We start from the raw sequence: 26,687 nt of genomic DNA, 5'->3' as shown, positions 1-26,687 counted from the left end.
TTGAATCCACACACATATATAACTTAATCGATTGCCGATTGAATCACTTCTCATTGGTTATTTACATTTGACTTTTTTACCACCAAACAAAGTTACAAAAGTAGCAAATGAAAATCTGGATTTTTGGGTCACTTAGGGTTGTAATAATAATCAAAAGAGGAGGAGAATGGAGAATCAAATTATGAGGGGGAAAAGTGCAAAGGGGTGTAAAGGATGTGATGGCGCACGGGAGAGGATAAGATCAGTAGATGCCTGAATCCTTTTAATGGAAAGTCATACTGTCCAAGATAAAGTTGGGATTTCTTTCAAGTGTTTCTTCAGCCATCAAGTCATGGTAATGGCTACAACAATTACAAGGTCAATGCCTAGAACATTCATTTCAATCATTTCAAACTTACACTAATTTTGTGGTTATTCCTCATGGGAGCACTACTTCAAGGACTATATATGCTTAGGACGGTGTATAAACTATATGCATTAAAAGATCTCACAAAATTGTAAGGAGGACATATTCCTGATTTTGACGATCAAAGTTTGAACTCGCTTAAGTTACGATGTTTGGTTCATTTTATTTTATCCGTGTTATTATTTTATACTTATATATTCCATTTTTAGAAGAAAAAAAACCCGTCTTTTTTAAATTTTCTGTTTTCAAGTGATTTTCTATTTTATTTGTTTTCGAAAATGATAATCAAACGTGTTCTCTGAATTGATTCATGTTTTTAGAAAAATGAAAAAAATAAAACGTATGTAAAACAAACATACCAAACAGATATCTCACAATGTAACGAATTGAGTAGATAACTATTTAATAATAAATATGAAAAAATAGAATCAATTTGAATATTGGAAAAACAAGTAGGCCGGGTTGAGTATTTGGGAGTCCCAAAAGGGACAACCATCTCTTCACGAGGACCACGACAAGATAACAATGGGAACCAAAAAAAAAAATGATGGGTCATGGTGTTGGCTCCATGTCCAAACTGAAAACCTTTTTGTCCATTGCATGAGTCCAAATGCCACCATATGTGATTTTTCGTTGTCCCCACAAATGTTTTTAATTTGCCAACTTTTATTGTTAATGGGGATAGAAATAGAATTAGAACCAATATGTATCACCCACATCCCTTTCTCTCTCTAAGGTCTCATCCTATCATACCTTTAGTTTAGTCCAAGCCAACTAGGCAACTAGTCAATATACCAAGAAAATAATATACACATTCCCCAATTATTTTCCACTTTACATTTTGACTTCCACTAATTTCTTCTAATGGTGTGAGTTTTTTCTATTTATTCATTTTATCTTGCATTTTGACTTCCATATAGGGAACTTAGCTTTGTTTCTCTCATTCATAGTTGCAATAATTTTTGGAAACTTATGTTTTACAATTCAAATGAGGATTAAATGTAACGAAAGCTAAGAGATTAAAGGCTTATTCACCACAAATCAATCGGTAGTTGAACGACAAATGGTTAACATGTAAGGGACAATCCATCCATTAGGGTGTGGGTTCGAATCCGACCCTTCTCAATTCTCTTTGAATAAAAAAAAGGTTTATTCACCCAAATACACAATCCAACGCCACACAAAACTTATCCCAACAATTTTTATTAATTATTTGCCAAATGACTAAAGATGCGATGCCCTTAAGCACCAAGAATTCATTAGTTTCATCAATCCTTTGCTTTCTAACAAAGATATTGTGAGTTGTTTATTGGCTCTAATCAAACATTGGTTTACTGACAAGAGAATACAATGAAGGAAAGAACAAGTAAGACCATGGTTTGTACATTTATGGAAAGTGTAGTCACCCTCTAGTTAAGGTTCTAGACAACTTGGGCCATGAATGCTCTTCAAGTGGAGTCCTCAATTGGTGCTTTGATTCCACTATTTGGAATCTATGTCATAGTACAAAGGGCCCCCCAATGTGAATGTAAAATCATTTCAAACATCATATATATATATAAGACCATAGAGATAGACATTTTCCTTTTGAAAAAGAATTTCTTTTGGGCTCTGATTACGTTTGTGAATCTTTTATCATGTTAGGCATATAATGAAAATTTTAAAGCTTTATGAATATGTCTTTCTCTTCAAATTATGCTCTATGTCAATGGTCAAATAATTCATTTTTTATTTGCTTTATTAATTATTATGATTAGTTGCTAAAGCTTGGGCCTTCAATTATATTTCTTGGTAACCTTCATTCTTCCAATCTTGTCATTAGATTCTTAATCAAACAAACAAAATCTACTCCCTCGTCAACTTAAACCTCTGGTGACAAAACAAATACGGCCTTTGATTGATTCGTGCAAATTTTAATCTTCATCCAAAGTGTTGGATATGTTTAAGGGGTCCCATGTATGTGTTTGTAATCAATGAAGATATCCCAAATACCACATAGATTGAGGGTTCAGACGAGAGATAATTTTTGGAGTTCTGTAATATTACTTGTTTAAGGGGACCAAAAAGAAATGTTGACTTATGAATAGAAATTCTATTCTCTAACCATTGTTTGCAAGTGGGTTTTACCACTAGACACCCCCCCAACTGCATGCATAAAGTAAGAAACATTAGTTGACCATATCAATTTGCAAATCAAGTAACAAGCAAGGCATAGAAGAAGAATATCCCCATTAAGGAATTAATATTGCAAATTGAATTTTTGAAGATAAGGTGAAGAATTATCTGTCTCCAACAGGCTGGTGCACTTCCTTCTTTGGCCAGCTACTTGCATGTGTGATTGTGTGAAAAGACCCAAAAGAAATGAGGCCATGACTTTTTGAGTGTAATTTTGACTACAATTGACTTGTTGTGAGAGTTGAGAATGAAAATGTCAAAATGCACCACCATACATACATACATGGTGTCTTTGTCATCTACTTGTCACAACAAAGAGGATTTGGGGGGCTCCACAATGTTTCAAGGAATTCAAGATCTTCAAGCAATAGTGTTATTTCTAGTCTCTTCTTTTCTTTTCTTTTTCTTTTTCTTTTAGTTTATTTTATGCTTTCTCATATTTGGATCACCACCACACATGTATAACCTTATCTAACATGACAATATGTGAGTATATCAACCTTCCACTAAATAGTCTCCTTCATTCTCCGGCGTGGTTGAGTTGGATAGAGAATGACAAGTTTTTAACTTATCAAAAATCAAAAATGTTAGAGATCCCAATAAATAGTTTATTTGATTGATGTAAGTGTGGGGCTCATAAAACTTAGTGAATCAACCAGAGATTGACATGTTAGTTACTGGGATGACTATGATCTCATTTACTAGGATTCTTATTACTTCCTGTTAACTTATTAATATCTCAAATCGAAAAGTTGAGTGAAAACAAAATACTTTATAAATTAGATCCAACACCATTGTAGTTAGGGTTGTTCAAATTAACTGCTCAGATCTAACCGACCACCCACCCGAATCGATTGATCGATTATTTTCAAAGATATGTTAGTGAGGACCAATCGAAATCTCGAAAAAACAGCCTAGAGTGAATAATATCTATGTGATGTCAGAGTAGAACCCAATTACGATGTCTTTATACTTGTCTTTATCATGTCTAGTGGTTGTGATTCACTTGTGTTGGAATTTTAAGATTTATGAACTAATTCAATAGGGACTTATAGAGGAGTCCCTATTTTTCAGCCACTTAAGGGGCCTAACTAGAGTAATGCAGAGAAAGCCTACTTATTACTTGGGCCATGAACTTCTTTGGCCCAAAGTTATAGTTTTATGGCTTGGTAGAGAAGGCCTTTAATTCATTATCCAGAGTTCTATGTTGAGTAGGAGGTGAGGAACTGTAAAATGGAGCCCATAAAGCAGGATACTGCAATCTACTAAGTACCAAAATTTCAAAAATACCTCCACGGCAACCCAGCAACATCTTCTTCTGCTTGCAGAGACAATAGAAAAGCTCCTGATAAATCTCTTCATTCGTGAAGGTGAGTTGTATTAATCACATGTTCACGTTGATTGAAAACAGAAAATAAACAATTTACTTTAATCATTCCCATAATTTTAACCATTCCCATAATGTTTTGTATCACCAGGTATGGCTGAGACTCAATCAAAGAAGGGTAAGCCACCCAGTCCCCTTACACAACTGAATTGTGTGTTTGGTAGGAGGCTAAAGGTATCTTCAATTGTGTTTGCTAGGAGGCTATGTCTTGGATCTTCACAGTTTTCATGATTCCTTTCAACTCCTTGTTCGCGGATTTTCAAAGCTGAAATCTGGAAAAAAGAGGAGAAAACACATAATTACATAATGTAGGAGATTGATTAAAGTCACCAATCTAGGATTCAGTTCCTTAACAAGCCTAAATGGATGAAAATAAGAAAATCTAGGACACAGTTCAATGCATTTTGCTGTGAGGGAATTTATTATATGCAGTGGCAGTTACTTAATGCCTTACCTCTAATGATGTAGGCAGCAGGTTCCAATCAGTACAGATAAAAGCTCCACCCACTTGAAAAGTATTGAGCCACGGACTTTAGGTCGCTACGAAGAAAAACAAATATTTCTGAGGTGCATATACGAACAGTACAATAAAACACATTCATGAATCATAGAGCGAATATTTGATCGAGAAGAAAGCTGATAGGGAAGCAAATGTAGATTCAAACCTGAGACTAACTCATTGCAATTCAAAAAAGGGTCTTGCACTGTTTTAAAAGAGTAACTTACACAGTTACATTCTCACAGTAAGTTTCACTTTACAAATATGGATGCCAAAACCACAAATTCACAAAAGGACTCAAACCATGCATTTGAAACATTCTCACCTGCCTTAGAAAGATATAACTATGATGTAACTGAGGATCAGTTAAGCGAGAAGGATAGAATAAATCCATAACGCGATGAAAAACAAGAACAGTGAGTTCCTACGCATTTACTATAAACAATAATATTAATCTATGACTAATAAATAATTATGTATGACCCCCATCCAGTAGCTAGGATAAAGTTAAGACCAACTTCAAAATCATCATCCCAAAATGAACAACACAGAACACTTTAAAGCTTCTTTCTTTGGTGATATACAGTTTGTTGAGCATCTTTTATTCCCTCAGCAGCAAGACCTACATTCGCTTTTGCTGCAGAACCCACATGGCTTGAGCTTTAACAACCTCTTGAGTAGGGTCAAGCCTCGTTTTTTCAAATTTTTTATAATGATATGGAGCATACTCTGAAAAAATGCTACACAGCAGACTAAATCTGAAAAAGAAAGACATTACTCGAGCTTTCACCATGCATGGAACTGTTATAAAAGATTCATCTACTTTGAAATAGCAAATCATGCAGAAAAAAATAATATGCTTCAACTTAAACAATAAGTACCACAAAATATCCCGCTGTCATGTATACTATAAGTTCTTAGAAAAAAGAAATCAATCTATCGATGAATAGAGAAAAAAAAACACAAAGCACATTGCCTCCTACACGATAAGGATTTAAAGGGGGTGGAAAAGGATGCTGAGATTAGAGGACATTAGTCCGCAACTTCAAAAAAATAGCAACATCAAGAATTCTATAATTTTTTTAGTGAAAAGGGAACAAAAGCGGCATTAGGTAGAAAATTATTAGTTTATTACAAACAGTAGCAGTTGCTAATATTGTTTGATCAGAATACTAACTTGTCATTTGTAAACGTAACAATTCATTTGAAAAAGAAATGAAGAGATATTGAGATCCAAGGAAGCTAAATAGACATAAAGGAAGAGAACTAACTAGACAAGCTTTCAACAATTACCTGACCACTCACTTGAGAACAACATGTCTCATCCATGAATCAAAGATCAAGTTAACAGTAGCATATGAAGTTCGTTGGAAACGGATTTATCATATGCATCGTTAGATAACAAATCCACTACCATCTCCGCAGTAGATGCATCTCCAGAGAACCCCTTATCAACCATTTCCCGAAGAAGCTGCATCGCCGAAGAAGCGTTGTCGTTTCGTAATAATCCTCGAATGAGTATGTTGTAAGTACCCTCATCTGGAGAGCAATCGGTACCTTCTATTTTCCTAACAAGCTCATATGCTTCACTTAAGTGCCCTTCTTTACAGAGGCCATCGATCAAGATATTATACGTCTTTATATTAGGCTTTAGGCCCTTGACAGACAAGCTGGAAAACAAGTCCCTTGCAATATTAAGCTTCCCACCCTTAGTTAAGCCATTAATGATGATGCTATAAGTTATAATATTAAGTTCCAACCCGCTTTCTTGCATTGCTTTAAACAAAGCCAATGCCTCATCAAGACACCCTTGCTTGCATAAACCATCCAATAGAGTCGAGTACGTTATCAAGTTTGGAGTATGACCGCGTGCACACATTTCCTTCAGAAGATTTTTTGCTGCTTGAACTTTCCGTACCTTGCACAATCCGCTTATAAGGGTATTGTATGTAATAGTGTTAGCACACAACCCTTTGGAATTCATATCACTAAAAAGTTCCATCGCTTTCTCTATATGCTTAATCTTACAACATCCATTAATTAATGTATTATAACTGATAACATTAAATCGAAAACCCTTTTTAGCAATCGAATCAAACAATTCCAGTGCCTTATCAATTTGGCCTACTAGACAATATCCGTCCATCAATGCATTATATGTGACCATATCGGGGTCCACAACACTCTCAATCATCTTCTCAACTACACATTCAGCCTCTAAAATCTTTCCTTCTTTACAGAACATATCAACGATAATACTGAAAGTGATGACGTTTGGTGTGATCTTGCTTGCAATCATTTCATTCCATAATCTTGTAGCCTCATTCCATTGGCCTGAATTGCATGCACCTTGAATTAAGGAGCTATAAGTGACCACATCTGGTGTAACACCTTGATCGATCATTTTCAAATACAAATCAAAAGCTTTGTCAAATTGCATGTCCTTGCATAGGCCGTCTATGACCGTACTATATGCCACCACATTTGGTTTACAACCTCTATTTTCCATTTTGTTGAGCAACTGTACTGCAACGTGAGTGTATCCTATTTTACAGAAAGAGTTTATCATTGTGGTGTAAGTAACTACATTGGGTCGATAACCATTATCCACCATCTCATCAAAAAATCTCATGGCGTGTGCAACTTTACCCTCAGCGCATAATCCCTTGATGAGGATGGTTAATGTTACAATATTAGGTTGGAGACCAAGTTTCAGGATTTTTCCCAGAAGAGAAAATCCAAAATCCACACGCCTCAAACAACAAAGGCAGTTCATCAATATACCAAAAGTATAGATATTGTGCTTGATACCAAACAGCTCCATAGATTTAGCAAGTGAAATCACAGCTGAATAGTGATTCATTTTGACGATTGAACCAAACAATCGATTAAATTCGAGTGTAGAAAGTGGAGGGTGCATGTGAACCATCCAATTAAAGCAGTCAACGGCATCATCGATGCCGTTGAATTCAAAATTGCGGGATTTTATTGAAGATTTGGAGGTATGAAAAGAGGCCGATCTGAGAGAAGTAGGAAGTGAGGAATAATTGAGAGAAGCCATACCTTGAAGAAGAAGAAGAAGACGAGAAGATGACATTGTAGAAGCTCTTGTTCTTGGCATCATGGGGTCTGATCGGGGTTTGGTGGAGTGGCCAATTATCATCAGGGTTTAAGGTTTTCATCTCAGCGTTATTTTCTTTTTTATATCTTTTTCTTCTTTTATTTTTTTTATATTTTTTAAATTGAGGATAAAACATAGAGATTTTACGAGCTTTCGCATAGGCCGACATTTGATGTGGTGTGACCCCACCGAAACGGACTATCAAACGAACTTTGACACATGAAGCTGCGTTGGGATCAAGGCTCACGTGACAGGAAATTTTTGTTGAGAACGGTGAGCCAAACGGACCCAATTTGTTATTTTTCATTTTGCTGAGAACAGAGAGCCAAACGGGCCCAATTTGTCATTTTCTTTGGGATGAACGATCTTTGATGCACTATTACGCACAATAATAAAAATAAATCATGAAAAATATTCTTAAGTTGTTAATATTATCGGATCCACCTAAACTAGACGCGATTATAGATGCCATAACATAAATTCATAATAAAATATTTCAAGAAATATCTAAAGATCGAATTAAAACTCAACAAGAAAATCGAAGAAATCACATTTTCTTTTATTGTTTCTACGTCTTTAGTTTTCATTAATCGCCACTCTGTACTTGGAAGTTGAATCACATATAACTTGCATTGTCTAGAACTACATATCTTAATTTTATGTTGATTTTTTTTTTCCTTATGGAATTCATACAATATGATGAAGGATTGGCAATGGCGACTCTGTTGGCTGACTGCTTCTAGAAGTTTAAGCTGAATATAAAGTTCAAACATTGTAGAGCTTATTGGTGCTGTGATAGGAATCTGCAAAATGTCATTCACATGCAGTTGGTTTGTTTTTTCACTGATCTGGGTGACAGGTTGCTTCAAACTTGCTGATTTATAGCAGTTAGGGAAACTATGTGTGTGTTTAGGAGAGCGGTTGTGTTGATTTTCAATGTTAGCTGTTAAGCTGTGAAAAAATAATTGAGTAGTAATTTAATAAGCATAAACTCAATTTATTATTAATTTATTATTAACTTATAAGTATAATTATTAAACTTATAAGTATAATTATAAACTAAGTATTAATTTATAAGTATAATTACTAATTTATCATTAATTTATAATAATTCTATTGTTAACTTGCGTAAAAAATTCATATCAATATACAATATTTAATATAAAGACTGGAACCAACATAAGAAAAAAATAAAAAATAAAAAATTTGCAGCTTTTTTAGGCGTGGGTACTATGCCAAACCCAAAACCTTTTAATGGAGCTTTTTCTTTGAGGGTGGTACCACCCTTAATTTTATGTTGTTCGATGAGGCGGTCAGCATACCGAATAGAGCCTATGTTTCTAATCGCGATAAGGTTAACCCTGTTGAGACCGGTATTCATTTCTGGCTACTTTGGACATACAGGTTATTCACTAAACATGACTGATAAAAGATCAAGTAGCTAGCAGATTAAAAGACTCTGGAGTTCACAAGCATGAAAGCAAAGCATTTTTCCTTCCAGTTTTATCAGCCTTCCTTTAAATTGCTTTTCAAAAAGAGAGAAGCCATAAATCTCTTACTTCATCCTTAGCCTTTGTTGCTAAAATGTTCAATTTTAAACAGTTTATTCTCTCTTTATTTTACATAGTAGGCTTTGAGGGAGAACTTCACAAACTATGGCAGATACCTAAAAGAATTGCTTGTGTGACTATAATCATATGATTACCACAACAAATCAAACATACATATTGATCAACATTAGTGATACAATAACAAGGAAGGAAAGCCAAAACCATGAATACTATGTCTCATCAACAGAAACAAACGGAACATGTTTTCAAACCATTCTCATTACACTCTTTACATTTGCTTGGCAACCCATCATCATCCGCAATTCGTTTAAATTTCTAGAATCTATATAATATGAATCTAATGGTATAAGAGTTATGCCACATCATATCAATTTTTTCTTTTTCCTTTTTTAAAATTTGTCTTGATTTTTTTTCTTCATAGATGTGAATTTTAGACTAAAGGAAATGAACAAATTATCCATTGAGACAAGTGGATTCATAAAACAAACCAATGGGCTTAAAAGTGTGAAACAAACTTTAGGAATTAGTTGGACTGACCCTTATTTGGCTGGACTGTATTGTTCAGTGTGGCCCAATGACGACTTTAGCCCAAGTCAAGCTAGCTCATGCAAATTGAATATGCCGTTCACCTAATGACCTAATGACGACTCAAGTCTAAGGCTCTTGCAAGCCCACTTAGACTTCAAAAATGAAGCCCTATATAAATTGATCATTCCTTGTAAAAATTAGTTGATGAGGTGTTTTTAGAAAAAATCGGGGTGTGACTAAGCTACCCCATCAAATTGAATGGCCTTTAGTGTGTCCCAATAGGCCAATAATGTCGTAAAGCCCAACTTTTGTAAGCTACCATAAGCCCATTGGGCTTTACGAAGGATGGAGTGCTGGACTATGGGGCTTCCACCATACGCATTGCCTGACGCCGAAGTTGTAAGTCGATAGAGAGACCTTCCTCTTTCGCACGGTGGAACTGAATAACACCCGATACTTGCTAGCCGACTAGACGTTCCTCCTTCGCTACAATGTCTGCTTCTCGTCTTCTTCTTCAAGGTATGGCTTCTTTGAATTACTCCTCACTTCCTACTTCTCTCAGATCGGCCTCTTCTCATACCTCCAATTCTTCAATAAAAAACCGCAATTTCGAATTCAACGGCATCGATGATGCTGTTGAATGCTTTAATCGGATGGTTCACATGCACCCTCCACCTTCTACGTTCGAATTTAATCGATTGTTTGGTTCAATCGTGAAAATGAATCACTATTCAGCCGTGATTTCGCTTGCTAAATCTATGGAGCTGTTTGGTATCAAGCTCAATATCGTTAACTGCCTCTGTTGTTTGAGGAATGTGGATTTTGGGTTCTCTCTTCTGGGAAAAATCCTGAAACTTGGTCTCCAACCTAATACTGTAACATTCAACATCATCATCAAGGGCTTGTGTGCTGAGGCTAAAGTTGCACATGCTGTGAGATTTTTTGATGAGATGGTGGATAATGGTCATCAACCTAATACAGTTACTTTTTTTTTTTGAATGAAAAATTTTTATTCAAGCACCAAGGGGATGCAACCCAAACAAATTAGAAGGGGGAGATAAACAGATGATAAAAAATGTTCCCAGAAAAGGAACTGCCCCAGAACCTAAGGCAATCAAACCAGTGACTTACAACACAATGATAAATTGTTTCTGTAAAGTAGGATACACTCACGTCGCAGTCCACTTACTCAACAAAATGGAAAGTAGAGGTTGTAAACCAAATGTGGTAGCATATAGTGCAGTCATTGATGGCCTATGCAAGGACATGCAATTTGACAACGCTTTCAATCTGTATTTGGAAATGATGGAACAAGGTGTTACACCAGATGTTGTCACTTATAACTCTTTGATTCAAGGTGCATGCAATTCAGGCCAAAGGAAGGCGACTACAAGATTATGGAAGGAAATGATTGCAAAGAGGATCACACCAAACGTCATCACTTTCAGTATTGTCGTTGATAAGCTATGTAAGGAAGGGAAGATTTTAGAGGCTGAATGTGTACTTGGGAAGATGATTGATATTGATGTGGACCCCGATGTGTTCACGCATAGTGCATTGATGGACGGATATTGTTTAGTAGGCCGAATTGATAGGCACTGGAGTTGTTTGATTCCATTACTAAAAAGGGTTTTCAATTTAATGTTATTAGTTATAATATATTAATCAATGGATGTTTTCAGAGTAAACGTATAGAGAAAGCAATGGGACTTTTTAGTGATATGAATTCCATAGGATTGTGTGCTGACACTATTACATACAGTACCCTTATAAGTGGATTGTGCAAGGTAGGCAGTGTTCAAGCGGTAAAAAAACTTCTTAAGGAGATGTGTGCACGCGGTCATACTCCAAACTTGATAACTTACTCGACTCTATTGGATGGTTTATGCAAGCGTGGGTCTCTTGATGAGGCATTGACTTTGTTTAAAGCAATGCAAGAAAGTGGGTTGGAACTAGAAATTGTAACTTATAACACCATGATTGATGGTTTAAGTAAGGGAGAGAAGCTTATTATTGCAAGGGAGCTGTTTTCCTGCTTGTCTATCAAGGGCCTAAATCCTGATATAAAGACGTATAATATCTTGATCAATGGCCTCTGTAAAGAAGGGGACTTAAGCGAAGCATATGATCTCATCAGGGAAATGGAAGGTACTGATTGTCCTCCAAATGGCGGCACTTACAACACAATCATTCGAGGATTATTCCGAAACAACAACACTTCTTTGGCAGTGCAGCTTCTTCATGAAATGGTTGATAAGGGGTTCTCAGGAGATGTGTCTACTGCGGAGATGGTAGTGGATTTGTTATATATGACAACTCAGTTTCCAACGAACTCCTTACACTACTGTTAACTTGATCTTTGAGTCATGGATGAGACCTCTTGTTCTGAAGTAGGTTGTCAGGTACCTGTTGAAAACTTGTTTAGTTATTGCTCTTCCTTTATGTTTATTTGGCTTCCTTGAATCTCAACTTCACATCATTTCTTTTTGAATGAATTGTTATGTTTACAAATAATAAATCAATATTCTGATCAAACAATATTAGTAACTGATACTGTTTGTAACAATTTTCTAACTTATGTCGCTTCTGTTCCCTTTTCACTAAAAGTTTATAGAATTCTTTCAATGTTACTATTTATTTTGAAGTTGCTGACTAATGTCCTCCAATCACAGCGTCTTTTTCTGCCCCCTTTAAATCCTTGTCATGTTAGGAGGCAATGTGCTGTGTGTTTGTTTTTCGCTGTTCATTAGTAGATTGATTTCCTTTAAGGAACTTATATGTGACAGTTGGGATATTCTATGGTACTTATTGTTTAAGCTGAAGCATGTTATTTTTTCCCGCATGATTTGCTATTTCAAAGTACGGGAATCCTTTATAATAATAACAGTTCCGTGCATGGTGAAAGCTCGAGTAATGTCTTTCTTTTTATTGGTGTGTATGAGTATACCGTTTTCATATCAGGGTAAATTAAATTGTAGTCATATCAGCATGAAGCAACTGAGTACAATCTTTCCAAGTTCGATAATGATAATGGAAGTCAATAAATCCGAGTACAATCTTACATGGGTTTTGAAGTGATTCGAGCTATAGCTTTTATGCTTCTGTTCTGTGGGTAGTTTTCAACCGGGCTTTGTTGGGATTTTATGAATGCTTTTCAGAATGTTTTTTCTTTTTTCTTTAGTGTGAGCATGCTCAAAATCATTATATAGCTGTATAGCATTTTGGCCTGCAGAATCACATTCTCGGTTTTTCTGGCCCTTCAAATCCTTGGTTATGTTTGGAGGCAATGTTTTTTGAGTTTGCTTTTCATTGTTGTTTAATGACAACGATTTAACTTATAACTGACAGTGGGATATTTTCTTTGATTAATTGTTTAAATTAAAGCTTATTATAAGTCATTTTCTGAATTTTTTGCTAGTTCAATCAAACTACTGGAATCCTTGAAGACATTTCCGTACATTGTGAAAAGTTCGAGTAATGTTTCTCTTCTTATTGGTTCACGTGAGTATACTTTTTCCTTGCTCTTCATTGTGTCAATTCCGAGATATGCATCGTGCAGGCCAAACTTTTGAGAGCATGCGGGCTAGGAGAATAGAGCCTAACTCTCGTGTTTACACAAAGTAATTTTTTGATAAAATTTGCCAGTACTTGAGTTATTTATGTTCTTAATGTTTGAGGTTGGAGTTTCTCGTTGTCGAAGATGTGATAGAGAACTTTGATCTGAACAAAAGTATGTTATCTCTTGAATATGGAAACTATATATAGTCATTAATGGATTTATCTTTTGTTAAATGTTTTAAGTGCACTATTTTATCATCTGTCCATTAGAATAGAAATGCCTGACAAATAGTTTCTTAAAAAGCATCAGCAGATATGTTATTTATTATTGAATGAACTGGACGATTGGTTCCTTGATGGTTCAAGTGCTGTACATATTTTGGCGTCTGCCATGCATTTCTTAATGCCTATCTTTGAACCTTGATGAGATCATGCAGCTCACTTTTACAGTTGGTAGTGAAGCCCAGACAAGCTGATACATTGTCATTCTAAAATTTATTAGCTGCTGTGATAGAAGGGTTATTGATGAACTGCACCACTTTTTCCTTGTAGTCTTTAGGGTTTATATGGGACTGTCTTGTTTTGAACACTAAAGTAGTTTATTTCATGCAGCCTTATTCACGCTTATGCAGTTGGTAGAGAAGCATTATCCTGTGGTAGGAAAATGAAGAATGAGAACAGCAAAATGAGTTTAGTGCCTTATAGTATACTTATGGGGGGATTCGCCTAAATTGGTAATGTTGTGCAAGTCTCTTTTCCTTCATTTGTTATTACATTTTATATTTAGTTGTAGTATTGGCTTTATCATTTGATTGTCGGTGTTTCCGGATTAAGTTTTTGTTTGACCTCCTCTGAGTCTTACTTGCTCAAATACTGAATTCTCTGCTTGATTAATTGAAATTTTTTATGTCCAATTTTCCCTGTCAAAATCTGGTTAAAAGTAAATATTTCTTCCCTGCATGAAAAAAAAATGTCAGTATATCTAGAGTTCTGGAAATGGTGTTGAAACAGATGTCAGCAGACAATGGATGTAACAGACTTTTTGGCCTTTGTAGTTTTCTCTTCTTCTCCTCCAGATCTGTTTAGAAGTCCTCTCGTCAGGTGATTGAGAGGTATTACTCTTGAATAACCTTGGGACTTCCATACTAACAAGAAGATCCTGGAAGGGGTTGCCATCATCCCTTTCAAGCGGATCTGAAACAAGATTGCTGGATTCTCAACCCACCTGATGAAGCGGATTCAGAAGGGTCCAGTCAGGGATATCTCACTGAAATTGCAGGAAGAAGAGTGTGAGCATGGTATAGACTTTGTGCCTGATGTTTCTGCTATTAAGAACTATGAAATCAAGGTTGATAAGGAGACCCTTGACATGCGCTCTTGGGATGTCTGACGTTCCTGTGCTTGTTGAGGTTGAGCCGCAGGTTCTGGTTGCTCCCCCAGCTTATGGCCGTGGTGCCGGTATCCTTGGTTCCGAGTGAGTAAAAAAAAATCTTAAAGAGAACAAAGAATGTAGGGATTTTTCTTTTAATTTTTCTTGTAGTTTATTTTGACATTGTTCATGGATGCATATCTTTTAGTGTTGTCCTAATCCTGGTTGAAGAATGCTACTTAAGAGACTTGAAGAGAGTGTTTTCAACGGCTAGAAAGTTGAGCGGTGGCTTATTTGCAAATTGAACTGAACGGCATTCAGTGTGGTTCAATGACGACTTTAACGCAAGCTCAAGCAATGCAACCCTCTTGGGCTTTCTGCAGTATGGGTTATGGGCTTATTCGCAAACATTCAAATTGATTGTCCTTCACTGAGGCCTATTGACGACTCAAGCCCAAAGCTCCTCCAAAGCCCACTTAGACTTTCAAAGGACAAGCCCAATATCATGCCATCTTTAGTGTGACCCAATAATGACATAAACAAACCCAACTTTTGTAAGCCACCGTAAGCCCATTGGGCTGTTTGAGGGACGGAGTTAGTTACGGACAGTCGGACACCTGGGTCTCCCCGGCACACCGGACACCACATGAACTCCATCGATTTCGTTCGTCTTAATACTTGCTCGCCGCCTGCAAGCAGACCATGATGCGAAGAAGAAGAGCTTCTGTGTTCGCTACGATGTCCCCTTCTCGTCTTCTTCCTCTTCAAGGTATGACTTCTCTGAATTACTTTTCACTTCCTACTTCTCTCAGATCGGCCTCTTTTCATACCTCCAAATCTTCATTAAGAAACCGCAATTTTGAATTCAACGGCATTGATGATGCTGTTGATTGCTTTAATCGGATGGTTTACATGCACCCTCCATCTTCTACGTTCGAATTTAATCGATTGTTTGGTTCTATAGTGAAAATGAATCACTATTCGGCGGTGATTTCACTGGCTAAATCTATGGAGCTGTTTGGTATCAGGCACAATATCTATACTTATAATATATTTGTCTTTGTTGTTTGAGGCGTGTGGATTTTGGGTTTTCTCTTCTGGGGAAAATCCTGAAACTTGGTCTCCAACCTAATACTGTAACATTTACCACCATCATCAAGGGGTTGTGCGTTGAGGGTAAAGTTGCACATGCTGTGAGATTTTTTGATGAGATGGTGGATAATGGTTATCAACCAGATGTAGTTACTTACACCACAATGATAAATCCTTTCTGTAAAATAGGTTATAAGTTCACTTACTCAACGAAATGGAAAAAAGAGGTTGTAAACCAAATGTGGTAGCATATAGTGCAGTCATTGACAGCCTATGCAAGGACATGCAATTTGACAACGCTTTCAATCTGTATTTGGAAATGATGGATCAAGGTGTTACACAGGATGTTGTCACTTATAACTCTTTAATTCAAGGTGCATGCAATTCAGACCAACGGAACAAGACTACTAGATTATGGAATGAAATGATTGCAAGGAAGATCACACCAAATGTCATCACTTATAGTATTATCGTTGATAAGCTATGTAAAGAAGGGAAGATTTTAGAGGCTGAATGTGTACTTGAGAAGATGATTGAGGTCGGGATGGACCCAAATGTGGTCACTTATAATGCATTGATGGACGGATATTGTCTAGTAGGCCGAATTGATAAGGCATTGAATGTGTTTGATACGATTGCTGAAAGGGGTTTTGGACTTGATGTTATTAGTTATAGTATATTAATCAATGGATGTTGTAAGAGTAAACGTATAGAAAAGGCAATGGGACTTTTTAGTGATATGAATTCCATAGGATTGTGTGCTGACACTATTACATACAATACCCTTATAAGTGGATTGTGCAAGGTAGGCAGTGTTCAAGAGGCAAAAAATCTTCTTAAGGAGATGTGTGCACGCAGTCATACTCCAAACTTGATGATTTACTCGACTCTATTGGATGGTTTATGCAAGCACGGGTATGTTGATGAGGCATTGGTTTTATTTAAAGCAATGGAAGAAAGTGGGTTGGAACTTAATATTATAACTTATAACACCATCATTGATGGTTTAAGTATGGGCGGGAAGCTTAATATTGCGAGGAATTTTTTTATAGCTTGCGTATCAAAGGCCTAGATCCGGATATAAAGACGTACAATATCTTGATCAATGGCATCTATAAAGAAGGGCACTCGAGGGAAGCATATGAACTCATCAGGAAAATGGAAGGTACTAATTGCCCTCCAAATGGTGGTACTTACAATACAATCATTCGAGGATTATTGCGAGACAACAATGCTTTTTTGGCAATGCAGCTTCTTCGGGAAATGGTTGATAGGGGTTCTCTGGAGATGCATCTACTGCGGAGATGGTAATGGATTTGTTATTTAACGATACATATGACAAATCAGTTTCCAACGAACTTCATACGCTACTGTTAACTTGATCTTTGATTCATGGATGAGACCTATTGTTCTCAAGTGGGTGGTCTGGTAAATGTTGAAAGCTTGTTTAGTTATTGCTCTTCCTTTATGTCTATTTAGCTTCCTTGGATCTCAACATCTCTTCATTTCTTTTTGAATGAATTGTTTTGTTTACAAATAACAAATCAATATTGTGATCAAACAGTACTAGGAACTGCTACTATTTGTAACAATTTTCTAACTTATGTCACTTCATTTCCCTTTTCACTAAAAATTTATAGAATTCTTTCAATGTTAATTTTTTTTTTGAAGTTGGTGACTTATGTCCTCATATCACAGCGTCTTTGTCCGTCCCCTTTAAATCCTTGTCATGTTAGGAGGCAATGTGACGTGTGTTTGTTTTTCACTATTCATTCTTAGATTGATTTCTTTTTTTAAAGAACTTTTCAAAGTAGAGGAGTCCTATAAAAGAGTTCCGTGCATGGTGAAAGCTCGAGTATTGTCTTTCCTTTTATTGGTGTGTGCGAGTATACCTTTTTGGTATCAGGGTAAATTGTAATCATATCCACTTCAAGCAACCAAGGAGTACAATCTTTCCAAGTTGGATTATGCTCATGGAAGTTAATAAATCTATGAACCTGAAGCTTTTTATAAAAGTTCATGATAGCAGGCTTGCCTTGGTGATCTCTAATACTATTGGTCTTAGTTTCTTACATGGGCTTTGAAGTGGTTAGAGCTATAGCTTTTATGCTTTTGTTATGTGGGTAGTTGTCAACGGGGCTTTCTTGGGATGTTATGACTTTCAGAATTTTTTTCTTTTTCTTTTAGTGCGAGCATGCTCAAAATAATTATATGGCTGTGTAGCATTTTGGCCTGCTGAATCACATTCTTGGTTTTTTGCTCCTTCAAATCCTCGGTTATGTTTGGAGGCAATGCGTTTTGAGTTTGTTTTTCATGTGTGTTTAATGACAAGGGTTTAACTAATAAATGACAGTGGGATAAAAACTTATTAAAAGTGATTTTTTTTGCTTCTTCAAACTAGTAACTACTGGACTCCTTTAAGACATTTCCATACATGGTGGAAAATTCGAGTAATGTTTCTTTTATTATTGGTTCGCGTGAGTATACCTTTTCCTTCCTCTTCATTGTGTCATTTCCGAGATATGCATCATGCACACCAAACTTTTGAGTGCATGCGGGCGAGAACAGTAGAGCCAAACTCTCATATTCACACAAAGTAATTTTCTGATAAAGTTTGCTAGTACTTGAGTTATTGATGTTCTTTATGTGGATTATCTTAATGTTCTAGGCTGGAGTTACTTGTTGTCAAAGATGTGATAGAGATATATTATGCAAGTAATTTGTTTTGGGTGCAGTTTATGGTCTATATTAGTTTTGCTTTTAAAATATTTTTTGGTGACTTGGAGAAATTTGAGCTGAACAAAAGTATGTTATCACTTGACTATGGAAAGTATATAGCCATTAATGGTTATCTTTTGTTAAATGTTTTAAATTCACTATTTTATCATCTGTCCATTAGAATAGAAATGACTGACAAAATGTTTCTTCAAAAAGCATAAGCAGATATTATGTGGTAGAGTTGTAGGTGTAAAACCTAGAGGTCATAGGTTCAATTTTTGGAAACAACCTCTCCACGTATTATGTGGGGTTAAAGTCTCCACACATCCTAAATGTCTCCTACCTTGCCCACCGCAGGAGTCTTGTGCATAGGAGTTGTTTACTTTTTTTCTAAAAAAAACTTTTGAATCACCCTAATTGATAATAGGATCACCGGGTTGATGGCTTATTGGTATAATCGTAGCATTTTCTTTGACATGAAACTTTGAATTTAGGGCTCCTTGCATCCTCTCTGATTTATCTATTGAGTGTGCATGCTTCTTTTCCAATTTTCACTGTTCCGCGATAGCAAATTGTAGTTTTCTTCAGGAAGCAATTGTTTTGAGGAGGGTCAATGCATTGAACATACAATACCTAAAAATTTTGGACCAAGTTTGTAGGCTCTTACACTTCCTCATTTTGTAATATCTGGAATGTGGCTGAATACTCTAGGCTTTTTGAATTTCAGTTACTTTAATACTGATATCGTTTCCATCATAGAAGCTATGGAGTTATACTGATTGTTGCGTGCATTAAATGCTCAGACCCATCTTGGCGACTTTCAACATTAACTTTTTTTCCTTCCCCGAAAAAAAAAACGTGATTTAGGCTGTCTGCATTCACTATACTTGAGTTCCATCACATGAATTGGCATAAAACTCAATGTGCGTGGTTCATATTTGATACAATAAATGGACGTTTATCCTTTTCTGCGTGTGATGATGAATTGTGACAGCCTTTGTACATCGTGGAATTTGCTTCCACTTGTTTATTTGTTCTGGTTATGACTGTTACTTGTAGTTTCTTTCTAGCGTTATTCAGTTGGATTCTTGTTATAACTCTACAGGCTTTTTCAAATTTAAAATTTGCTGGCGCTTTTCTGTAGCTTTCTGGCCCTTTTTTCTTATGGTTTTCGAAATTTACAGTTCCAGTAGGAATTTGACTGAATTAAAATACTGTGTTGTTTTGATTTAATAAATGCAGATTTTGTTCCAGAACTTTCAGCTTTAATGTCTTATTTGGTGAAAAGCAGTTGAGTTAAATATTTGAACTCTAGCTTGATATAGGTATTGTATTCGAACTCTAATTAATTTCTTTTGTCGGAACTCCAATGTTTTTTGACACTTGGGAAAATATAGCTTCTCCTATGATGCTAAAACCTCTACCTTGCAAGACTGTACTATAAAACCATGTTCTACTGATTAGTCATTAGTGTACTATGTAGGTGTGCTACTCTATTATAAATTAGCAAAAACCTAGGAAGCCATTGCCTTATTCTTCTTAAGATGGCCTCAAACTCTCGTCAATTGCAGCAAACTCTCAAGTTTGATAACTGCAAGAGTGAGTGTAACAGTTATGGGGCAAAACAAACTATTCTCAATGATGATGACGGTAGCTCGGGCATAGATTATCTCCGTCAAGAATACCACAAGTCCCTTGATCTTAATGTTTCGAAACCATATCCAACCCTGAGTGAATGGCAAGGATTCTTTCGTTGTCTTTCCCAGTTGCGAAATACTTTGGATGACAAGGTGAATATGACTATATATCTACTTCATAAGCAAATTTGACAATCACTTTAATTTTGATTCCTTGCCTTTCCTTTTTTTGATTGGTATTCCACACCTTTCTTTATCAGTTGTTGTTTTCAAATGCAATAACATTAAAACATATTGCTTACCTTACGGATTGCTCTCTGGTGGTTGTTTCGCTTGCTTCATTTTTGATGTTTGACTTATCAGTTTTTTGATGTTTGGTTGATCAAAATCCAAATCTTAATTCATTTTTAAGGTTGGAGCAAAAAACCTCGAGGAGAGCAAAAGGAGATGTCTTGCAGAACAGAGATCCATTGTGGATGGGCAAAGAACCAATTTAGACTTCATACTTGCACCTCCAGCACCAGTGGTGCGCTGTCAAGATAAGTCGCCAAATCTATACGCTGCTTCATGGCCATCATGTCAACAGTCACCTGTTTCTTTGGGCAAAACAAGATTTGAGGCTTCTGACTGCATTGGCAGACATGGTGTCCCTCCATTTATCTTGATGGGTTGTAACCAATGCTTTCTTTATGTGATGGTATCTGAAATTGAACCAAAATGCCCAAACTGCCAGAGCTACTTGGTCGACTGTTTCCGTGGGAACGATGCTCAGGGATCAAGGATGTAGTCTTCGAGAGAACGTTACCCATCCTATTGTTTGTTTGGTATGTTCAATTATCTTTCCAAAACTTGGTTATCAATGCTAGCATGTCCTAATATTTATTCTTCTTGTGATCAGTATTTACCTTATTTCATCTCCCTGTCTCTTGTGCTTGTTTGTCCTAGAGCTGTAGTCTTTATATGAGATTCAGCTAAATGATTCAAGGATCAAGCAAGGGTGAGATATCTTTGTTTTCCTTTGAACTTGAAAATTGTACGAGTTTGCTGTGGTTCATTTTGAAGTTTTTGTTGCATCCAAGGTTGGTTGGTGTTTTTTGTCAGGTGATTTTTTTGAAGCTTTGAGATTTTCAATAAAATTGCAATATGAAACTAAGGTTGTGGAGACTGGATAGTCAGTACCACATCCCCAGTTGGTATCATTGACATTGCCATTAGGAATACCAAAAAAAACAGGACAAACTAAACTGGCGGAAGGAATACAAATGTAAGAGGGTTACCATGGTGAAGTTGAAACAGGTACAAAAATAAAAACTGCGGATTACGAAAAAACCCGTGCCATTAACATCCTTATCTAGAAGTATATGACATTCAAAAACAAACCTAGCAGGCCAGATATATGTATTAACTGATTTGGGTTGCCACACATCAAATTTTAGTTAGAAGAAACAAATTTCGACACATTGTATGGGTCACAACAAATTTACATGACAAGAATTGTTAATTTTAATGATTTTTAATATTACTTATAAAGATTTTTTCCTATAAAAAAACTCGCTAATAATTAATATAGAGGGAAATTAATAAGGAAAAAAAGAGTAAATTTTGTTTTACTTGTTTCCCTTATTTTGAATTTTTTTTTTCAAAAAATATTTTAAAAAAGACCACTAAAAAGTGTTCAAAAATTGAGAGAAAAGAGGAGAAAATACATAATAATAAAACGTTCACAATTGATGGATTACACCTAGTTCGAAGAAATATGGGCTGGCGCTGGAAGCTACGGATTCAACAAGAGCCTGCTGCATGAATCTTCTTCAGTCGGTGAAGGTCAGTTCAGTTGTATATGATTTTGATCGGTACGCCGATATTGTTTTTGTGGACCGAAACTACCCATGTTTCTTTCTGTTGATTGAAAAGATAATATAAACGATTCATGAATCATGACCATGTTTGTGTAGAAAATCACACGATGGCACAACCCAGAGCCAGCCTCCCCACCATCTCAGCCCATTGGGCCGTGGCAGTTCCCAGCCCACCTTCTTGGAAAAGGCTGGACTAATGTTTGAAGGCTTGGGCAAGCTTATAAGCTAGACACCAAGCCCCTCAACAACCGATGTGAGACTTTTTGTCCTAACACTCTCCCGCACTCGTGGACTGGTTATCAAAGCCCAAGGCCCAACGAGTGGACTTCTTATCGGGGACGAGCGCACACCCGCTTCGATACCATGTAGAAAATCCCACGAATTTTTTTTTTTATCCCTTTAACACCTTTTTAACACTCCCCCGCACTCGTGGACTGGGTATCAAAGCCCAAGGCCAAACGAGTGGACTTTTTCATCGGGGACGAGCACACCTGCTCCGATACCATGTAGAAAATCCCAGCTTCGATACCATGTAGAAAATGCCCTAGAGAACCAACCTCTAAATGGATACCATCTACATGAAGAGAGAGGGATTATATTATGTGGAAGATGTTAGTATGGGACGATCTCTATCAGCAAAAGGGTCATCTAGGGCATCAGAAGATCAGATTCGGTTATGGCATCATCGTTTGGGTCATGTCTCCTTTGGGTACTTGAAATATTTATTTCCTACTTTATTTTCTACATGTGAACCTTCCAATTTTCAGTGTGATACATGTGTTTTGGCCAAGAGTCATCGTGCTACTTATTCTGATAGTACTAATAAAAGAGTTGTGCTTTTTGCGTTGGGTCAAAAAAAAAAAAAAAAAATGTTAGGACAAAAAGTCTCACATCGGTTGTTGAGGGGCTTGGTGTCTAGCTTATAAGCTTGCCCAAGCCTTCAAACATTTGTCCAGCATTTTCCAGGAAGGTGGGCTGGGAACTGCCACGGCCCAATGGGCTGAGATGGTGGGGAGGCTGGCTCTGGGTTGTGCCATCGTGGGATTTTCTACAGTTTGTACTACCAGGTATGGTTTAATTGTGGTAGACACATGGTCTAAGGAGGTGAGAGTGCCAGAGCCACCCACACCCAATTCTCTTTCGTTACTTAGATGTAAGTACCTACTAATTACAGTAACTTGAGTCATCGTTTTATTTTGATTATGTGTTGGGAAGTTGAATTAGGTTAATGATTGATTGAATTGTAGTAGTTGTGATACCAGGAATGGCAATCAAGTGATTTTGTGGTAGTAATAGAAGATATTCCATGAATTGATGTTGATATATGAATCAGTTGCTTTGTTCTGTTTTTGTTTCCTCATTTGGACCATGCTACTGCACCATTGGCATGAGTTTCTCATGGTTTCCACTAAAACATGATTCCCATTTGTGTAGGTTATGAGAAACTAATTTTATACGTGTACATGATTACGAACTTACATTGACTTGTTTTACATAAGAGGTTCAGGATTCCTCAAAAATCCTACCGTCCTATGTTTTTCTTTTCGAGTGTTCTAACCAAAGGAAACAAGAGATTGAGCATGTCACTTAGAAAATGGTGTCTGAGCATGTCATACCAATGCTTGCAACAATGAGAGAAAAAGATGCGATCACTCAGAGAGAACGTGGCATCTGTCCATTTACAAGTTAGGCATAAAATGCAGTAGTTAAAGTCCAGGATCAAATGCTCATCTTTATCAAGTATCGCAAGTAAGAAGGATTTATCATGGACCAGTCATCTCTCCTCCACAATAATTCACAGAACAGAAGGCTAATTAGCTGTTCATAAGGAGTGGCACTATCACTCCTAAGTTGACCAAACTTGTGATCGCTGACTATAAAAGCTCCGAGGAATCCTATAGCTGGATTTCTCGGGTGGGAGCAATTCTTTCAGCTTCAGCGAATTGAAGAGGTAAAAGAGTCTCCCTGGACCTTGGCAGACTATTGTTTGAGGGAAGCTTTGCTTTTATAATTCCAACTATTCAGGGTGGACGGTGTTACTGCAAACTGGGAGAAATTTAGGGTTTGAATTGCATGTTTTGGACCTTTTGGTCCAATGGCCCTTGGCAAACTGCTTGCTGCTGTTCTTTATAGCTATCGAGGCCACAAACATCAAGGTTGTTCAGAGAGCTGTATGATATCGTTATGACAACTGTATACATGAGTCAAATGTCCTGGGTTCATTTGTGCCATTTATGATTGGGATGGATGACTTTGACATCACTTTTCTTTTCTTGAGAAAATGACCATACCTCTGCATAGTTTTATCTCTGACCCTCCATAATGGTTATGAAGAACAGTTCTACATGTAGAACCTAAGAAGGAGTACATCACAAAAGTCCTTGAAAGATTGAAAAGCGAAATAATACCCAGGAGCAAATGACAATACATCTAAAAGGCATGTTCAGCCAAGAGGCTTGGGAAAGATTTTACCAAATCATGGTCATACTCTTATAAGAATAAAAGGCTTATCAGGGACTTCAGAATTGATGATAGTAGCACTGGCTTGATGCTTATTGCGATGGCAAGCACATTTTTTCTATGGATGCATCTTAATTTAGGGCTCCTTGAGCACTTTCTGATTTTCCTATTGAGTGTTCATACTTCATTTCCAATTATCACTTTCATGATAGCTAATTGTAGTTTCTTCAGGAAGTAATTGTTCAGTGGAAGATTAGCGCATAGAAACTACAATGTCCAAGCTTATGGACCAAGTTTGTAGGCTCTTAAAGTACGGAAGAAAACTATAGGCTTTTAAAATTTTGGTGACCGTAATACTGGTATCTTTTCCGTCATAGAAGCTATGGAGTTATATTGATTGTTGTACGCAGTAAATGCTTGGAACTGTCTTGGTGTTTTATGTCCATTCCCGAGAAAAATAAAACATGATTTTGGCTGGCTGCATTTACTATACTTGGATTCCATTACTTGATTTGGCATAAAACTCGTCCTCTGTTTATTTGTTGTTGCTATGACGCTTACTCATAGTTTCTTTCGGGCAGTATTCAAGTGGATTGGTCAAACTCTTCATTCTTCATTTGAAAGCAAAAATTCGCTAGCACTCTCGTGCCACCTTTTGTCTTCATTTTCTCTATTTTTTTTTTCTCCATTTACATTTCCAGTTGGAATTTGACTAATAATTGAAATATTGTTGTTTTCATCTAAGAAACGCAGATTTCATTTCAGAACTTTCAGCTTTAATGGCTTAGTTGGTGAAAAGCATTGGAATTGAAAATTTTGAACTCTAGCGTGATATAGGAATGCGGTCAACTCTAATTAATTTATTTTGTTGGAACTTCTTTTTTTTGTTTGACACTAGCTAAAATATATATTTTCTTCCTCTTGCTAACCTCCACCTACCTCTACCTTGCAAGACATTCTACTATAAAACCATGTTCTGCTGATTAGTATATAGGCATGGAATGCTATTATAATTAGCAAAAACTATAAAGCCATTTTCTCATTCTTCTTAAGATGGCCTCTAACTCTCTGCTAATTGCAGCTAACTGTTGACTCTGCTAATTGCAAAATTAAGCGTAATAGTTCTGGGGCAAAGAATCTTATTCGCAACAATGTGAGTGATTCAAACATTGATCATCGCCGTCAGGAATACCACAAGTCGCTTGATCTTAATGCACTGAAACAGGATGTAAGCCTAAGTGAATGGGAAGGATCCTTTCCTACTCTTTCCCAATTGGAAAAGAGTTTGGATGATTTGGTAAATATATCTATTTCGTGAGCAGATTTGATAATCACTTTAATTTTTTATTTTTCCTTTCCTTTTTTTGATTGGTGCATCGTTCATTCTTGAAATTTCCAATTTTTCCCTTAGCAGTTGTTGCCTTCAAATGCAATAACATTAAAACCTATTGCTTTCCTTACCAATTGCATGCTGGTTGATATTTTGTTTTGCTGTTTGATTGATCAAAATCAAAATCTTAATTTATTTTTTAGGTTGGAGAAAAAGTCCTTGAGGAGATAGGAAGGAGGTGTCTCGCAGAGAGCAAAACAAAAGAGGATGGAAAAAGTACAAATTCAGACTTCACTCTTGCACTTCCAGCGCCAGTGGTGCGCCTTCAAGATAAGTTGCCAAATCGTTCCAACGCATCATTGCCATCATGCCAACGGCTGACTGTTTCTTTGGGCAAAAGAGGATTTGAGACTTATTGCAGTATTGCCAAACATGGATTCCCTTCACTTATCCTGATGGGTTGTAACCATTGCTATCTCTATGTGATGGAATCTGAAATGGAACCAAAATGCTCAAAATGGCAGAGCTCTATGTTGCTTGACAGTTTCCGAGGGAATGCTGCTAAGCGATCAAGGCTGTAATCCTACTGCTAAAGTTATCCATCTAGTAGTGTGTGTTTGGTGCAATCAAGTTCTCTCTTGTTCTCATTATCTTTCCTGCACTTTTTTCTCAGTAACAGCATCTTCTAGTAATTTGCTCTTGCTGTGATCAACATTTTCCTTATTTCATATCTATTGATCTTCATTTGAGACTCAGTTCAATCAATGTCTTCAGAGAGGCTAATGTGTTAAACTGAGTTTTTGCATATCAATGATCAAGTGGGTATCTTTGTTTTTCTTTCTGTTTCTCTCTTTGTTTTGATTTTTTTTATAACGGACTTGCTCTTGATTAGTCTTCAATGGCAGGAATGTTTTGTTATGAGTTAAAACAATCTGCCAGTTCTTCTGCTATGCTGGACTAATGGCAATGATACTAAT

At 36.6% G+C, this 26,687-nt stretch overlaps 4 protein-coding genes across 13 annotated transcripts; 3 read left to right on the top strand and 1 right to left on the bottom strand.

The window, feature by feature from the left end:
* Nucleotides 1–3,843: 3,843 nt before the first annotated feature.
* On the bottom strand, nt 3,844–7,587 carry LOC120004935 (pentatricopeptide repeat-containing protein At1g12300, mitochondrial-like). 3 transcript variants are annotated; one of them, XM_038854297.1, is made up of 3 exons: nt 5,761–7,587; nt 4,423–5,225; nt 3,844–4,240 (listed from the first exon to the last, which is right to left on the bottom strand). In XM_038854297.1, the coding sequence occupies exon 1, from the start codon at nt 7,562–7,564 to the stop codon at nt 5,807–5,809; it is 1,758 nt and encodes a 585-aa protein (XP_038710225.1). In that variant the 5' UTR covers nt 7,565–7,587; the 3' UTR covers nt 3,844–4,240; nt 4,423–5,225; nt 5,761–5,806. The 3 variants fall into 3 exon arrangements, with proteins under 3 accessions (XP_038710225.1, XP_038710226.1, XP_038710224.1); XM_038854298.1 differs by having other exon boundaries at nt 3,845–4,240; nt 4,423–4,498; XM_038854296.1 differs by having other exon boundaries at nt 3,846–4,240; nt 4,423–4,508.
* Nucleotides 7,588–10,089: 2,502 nt separating this feature from the next.
* LOC120004922 (pentatricopeptide repeat-containing protein At1g12300, mitochondrial-like) lies at nt 10,090–11,388 on the top strand. Its single transcript, XM_038854270.1, has 2 exons — nt 10,090–10,672; nt 10,815–11,388. The coding sequence occupies exons 1-2, from the start codon at nt 10,179–10,181 to the stop codon at nt 11,350–11,352; spliced, it is 1,032 nt and encodes a 343-aa protein (XP_038710198.1). The 5' UTR covers nt 10,090–10,178; the 3' UTR covers nt 11,353–11,388.
* Nucleotides 11,389–11,390: 2 nt separating this feature from the next.
* Nucleotides 11,391–14,919, top strand: LOC120005917 (putative pentatricopeptide repeat-containing protein At1g12700, mitochondrial). The gene is made up of 9 exons (XM_038855801.1): nt 11,391–11,978; nt 12,082–12,089; nt 12,441–12,488; nt 13,106–13,188; nt 13,247–13,307; nt 13,365–13,417; nt 14,399–14,534; nt 14,594–14,703; nt 14,786–14,919. The coding sequence occupies exons 1-9, from the start codon at nt 11,391–11,393 to the stop codon at nt 14,917–14,919; spliced, it is 1,221 nt and encodes a 406-aa protein (XP_038711729.1).
* Nucleotides 14,920–15,118: 199 nt separating this feature from the next.
* On the top strand, nt 15,119–26,551 carry LOC120004923. Of its 8 annotated transcripts, XM_038854273.1 has the most exons (6): nt 15,221–15,383; nt 19,667–19,749; nt 20,474–20,885; nt 21,807–21,885; nt 25,462–25,677; nt 25,914–26,551. In XM_038854273.1, exons 3-6 carry the CDS (start codon nt 20,779–20,781, stop codon nt 26,289–26,291), a joined length of 780 nt encoding a protein of 259 aa, XP_038710201.1. In that variant the 5' UTR covers nt 15,221–15,383; nt 19,667–19,749; nt 20,474–20,778; the 3' UTR covers nt 26,292–26,551. The 8 variants fall into 8 exon arrangements, 3 of the variants coding, with proteins under 3 accessions (XP_038710201.1, XP_038710199.1, XP_038710202.1); XM_038854271.1 differs by lacking the exon at nt 19,667–19,749; XM_038854274.1 differs by lacking the exons at nt 15,221–15,383; nt 19,667–19,749 and adding an exon at nt 19,758–20,214.
* The last annotated feature ends 136 nt before the right edge of the window (nt 26,552–26,687 follow it).

Source organism: Tripterygium wilfordii, chromosome 9, assembly GCF_013401445.1.
Source record: "Tripterygium wilfordii isolate XIE 37 chromosome 9, ASM1340144v1, whole genome shotgun sequence".
Classification (NCBI taxonomy): Eukaryota; Viridiplantae; Streptophyta; class Magnoliopsida; order Celastrales; family Celastraceae; genus Tripterygium; species Tripterygium wilfordii.
Note: the sequence above shows the minus strand (reverse complement) of the source record. Positions and strands in the feature narration are given on the sequence as shown.

Excerpts from the sequence above, each read along its gene's own strand:
- LOC120005917 (XM_038855801.1), top strand. The coding sequence starts at position 11,391 with ATGGGACTTTTTAGTGATATGAATTCCATAGGATTGTGTGCTGACACT. Across the intron at positions 12,489-13,105 it reads GACAGTTGGGATATTCTATG|TTCAATCAAACTACTGGAAT; the intron begins GTACTTATTGTT and ends ATTTTTTGCTAG. Across the intron at positions 14,704-14,785 it reads AGCTTATGGCCGTGGTGCCG|TTTATTTTGACATTGTTCAT; the intron begins GTATCCTTGGTT and ends TTTTTCTTGTAG.
- LOC120004935 (XM_038854297.1), bottom strand. The coding sequence starts at position 7,564 with ATGTCATCTTCTCGTCTTCTTCTTCTTCTTCAAGGTATGGCTTCTCTC.
- LOC120004922 (XM_038854270.1), top strand. The coding sequence starts at position 10,179 with ATGTCTGCTTCTCGTCTTCTTCTTCAAGGTATGGCTTCTTTGAATTAC. Across the intron at positions 10,673-10,814 it reads CATCAACCTAATACAGTTAC|TTACAACACAATGATAAATT; the intron begins TTTTTTTTTTTG and ends CAAACCAGTGAC.
- LOC120004923 (XM_038854271.1), top strand. The coding sequence starts at position 20,779 with ATGCCCAAACTGCCAGAGCTACTTGGTCGACTGTTTCCGTGGGAACGA. Across the intron at positions 20,886-21,806 it reads CCCATCCTATTGTTTGTTTG|TTCGAAGAAATATGGGCTGG; the intron begins GTATGTTCAATT and ends GATTACACCTAG. Across the intron at positions 25,678-25,913 it reads AAAAGAGTTTGGATGATTTG|GTTGGAGAAAAAGTCCTTGA; the intron begins GTAAATATATCT and ends TTTATTTTTTAG.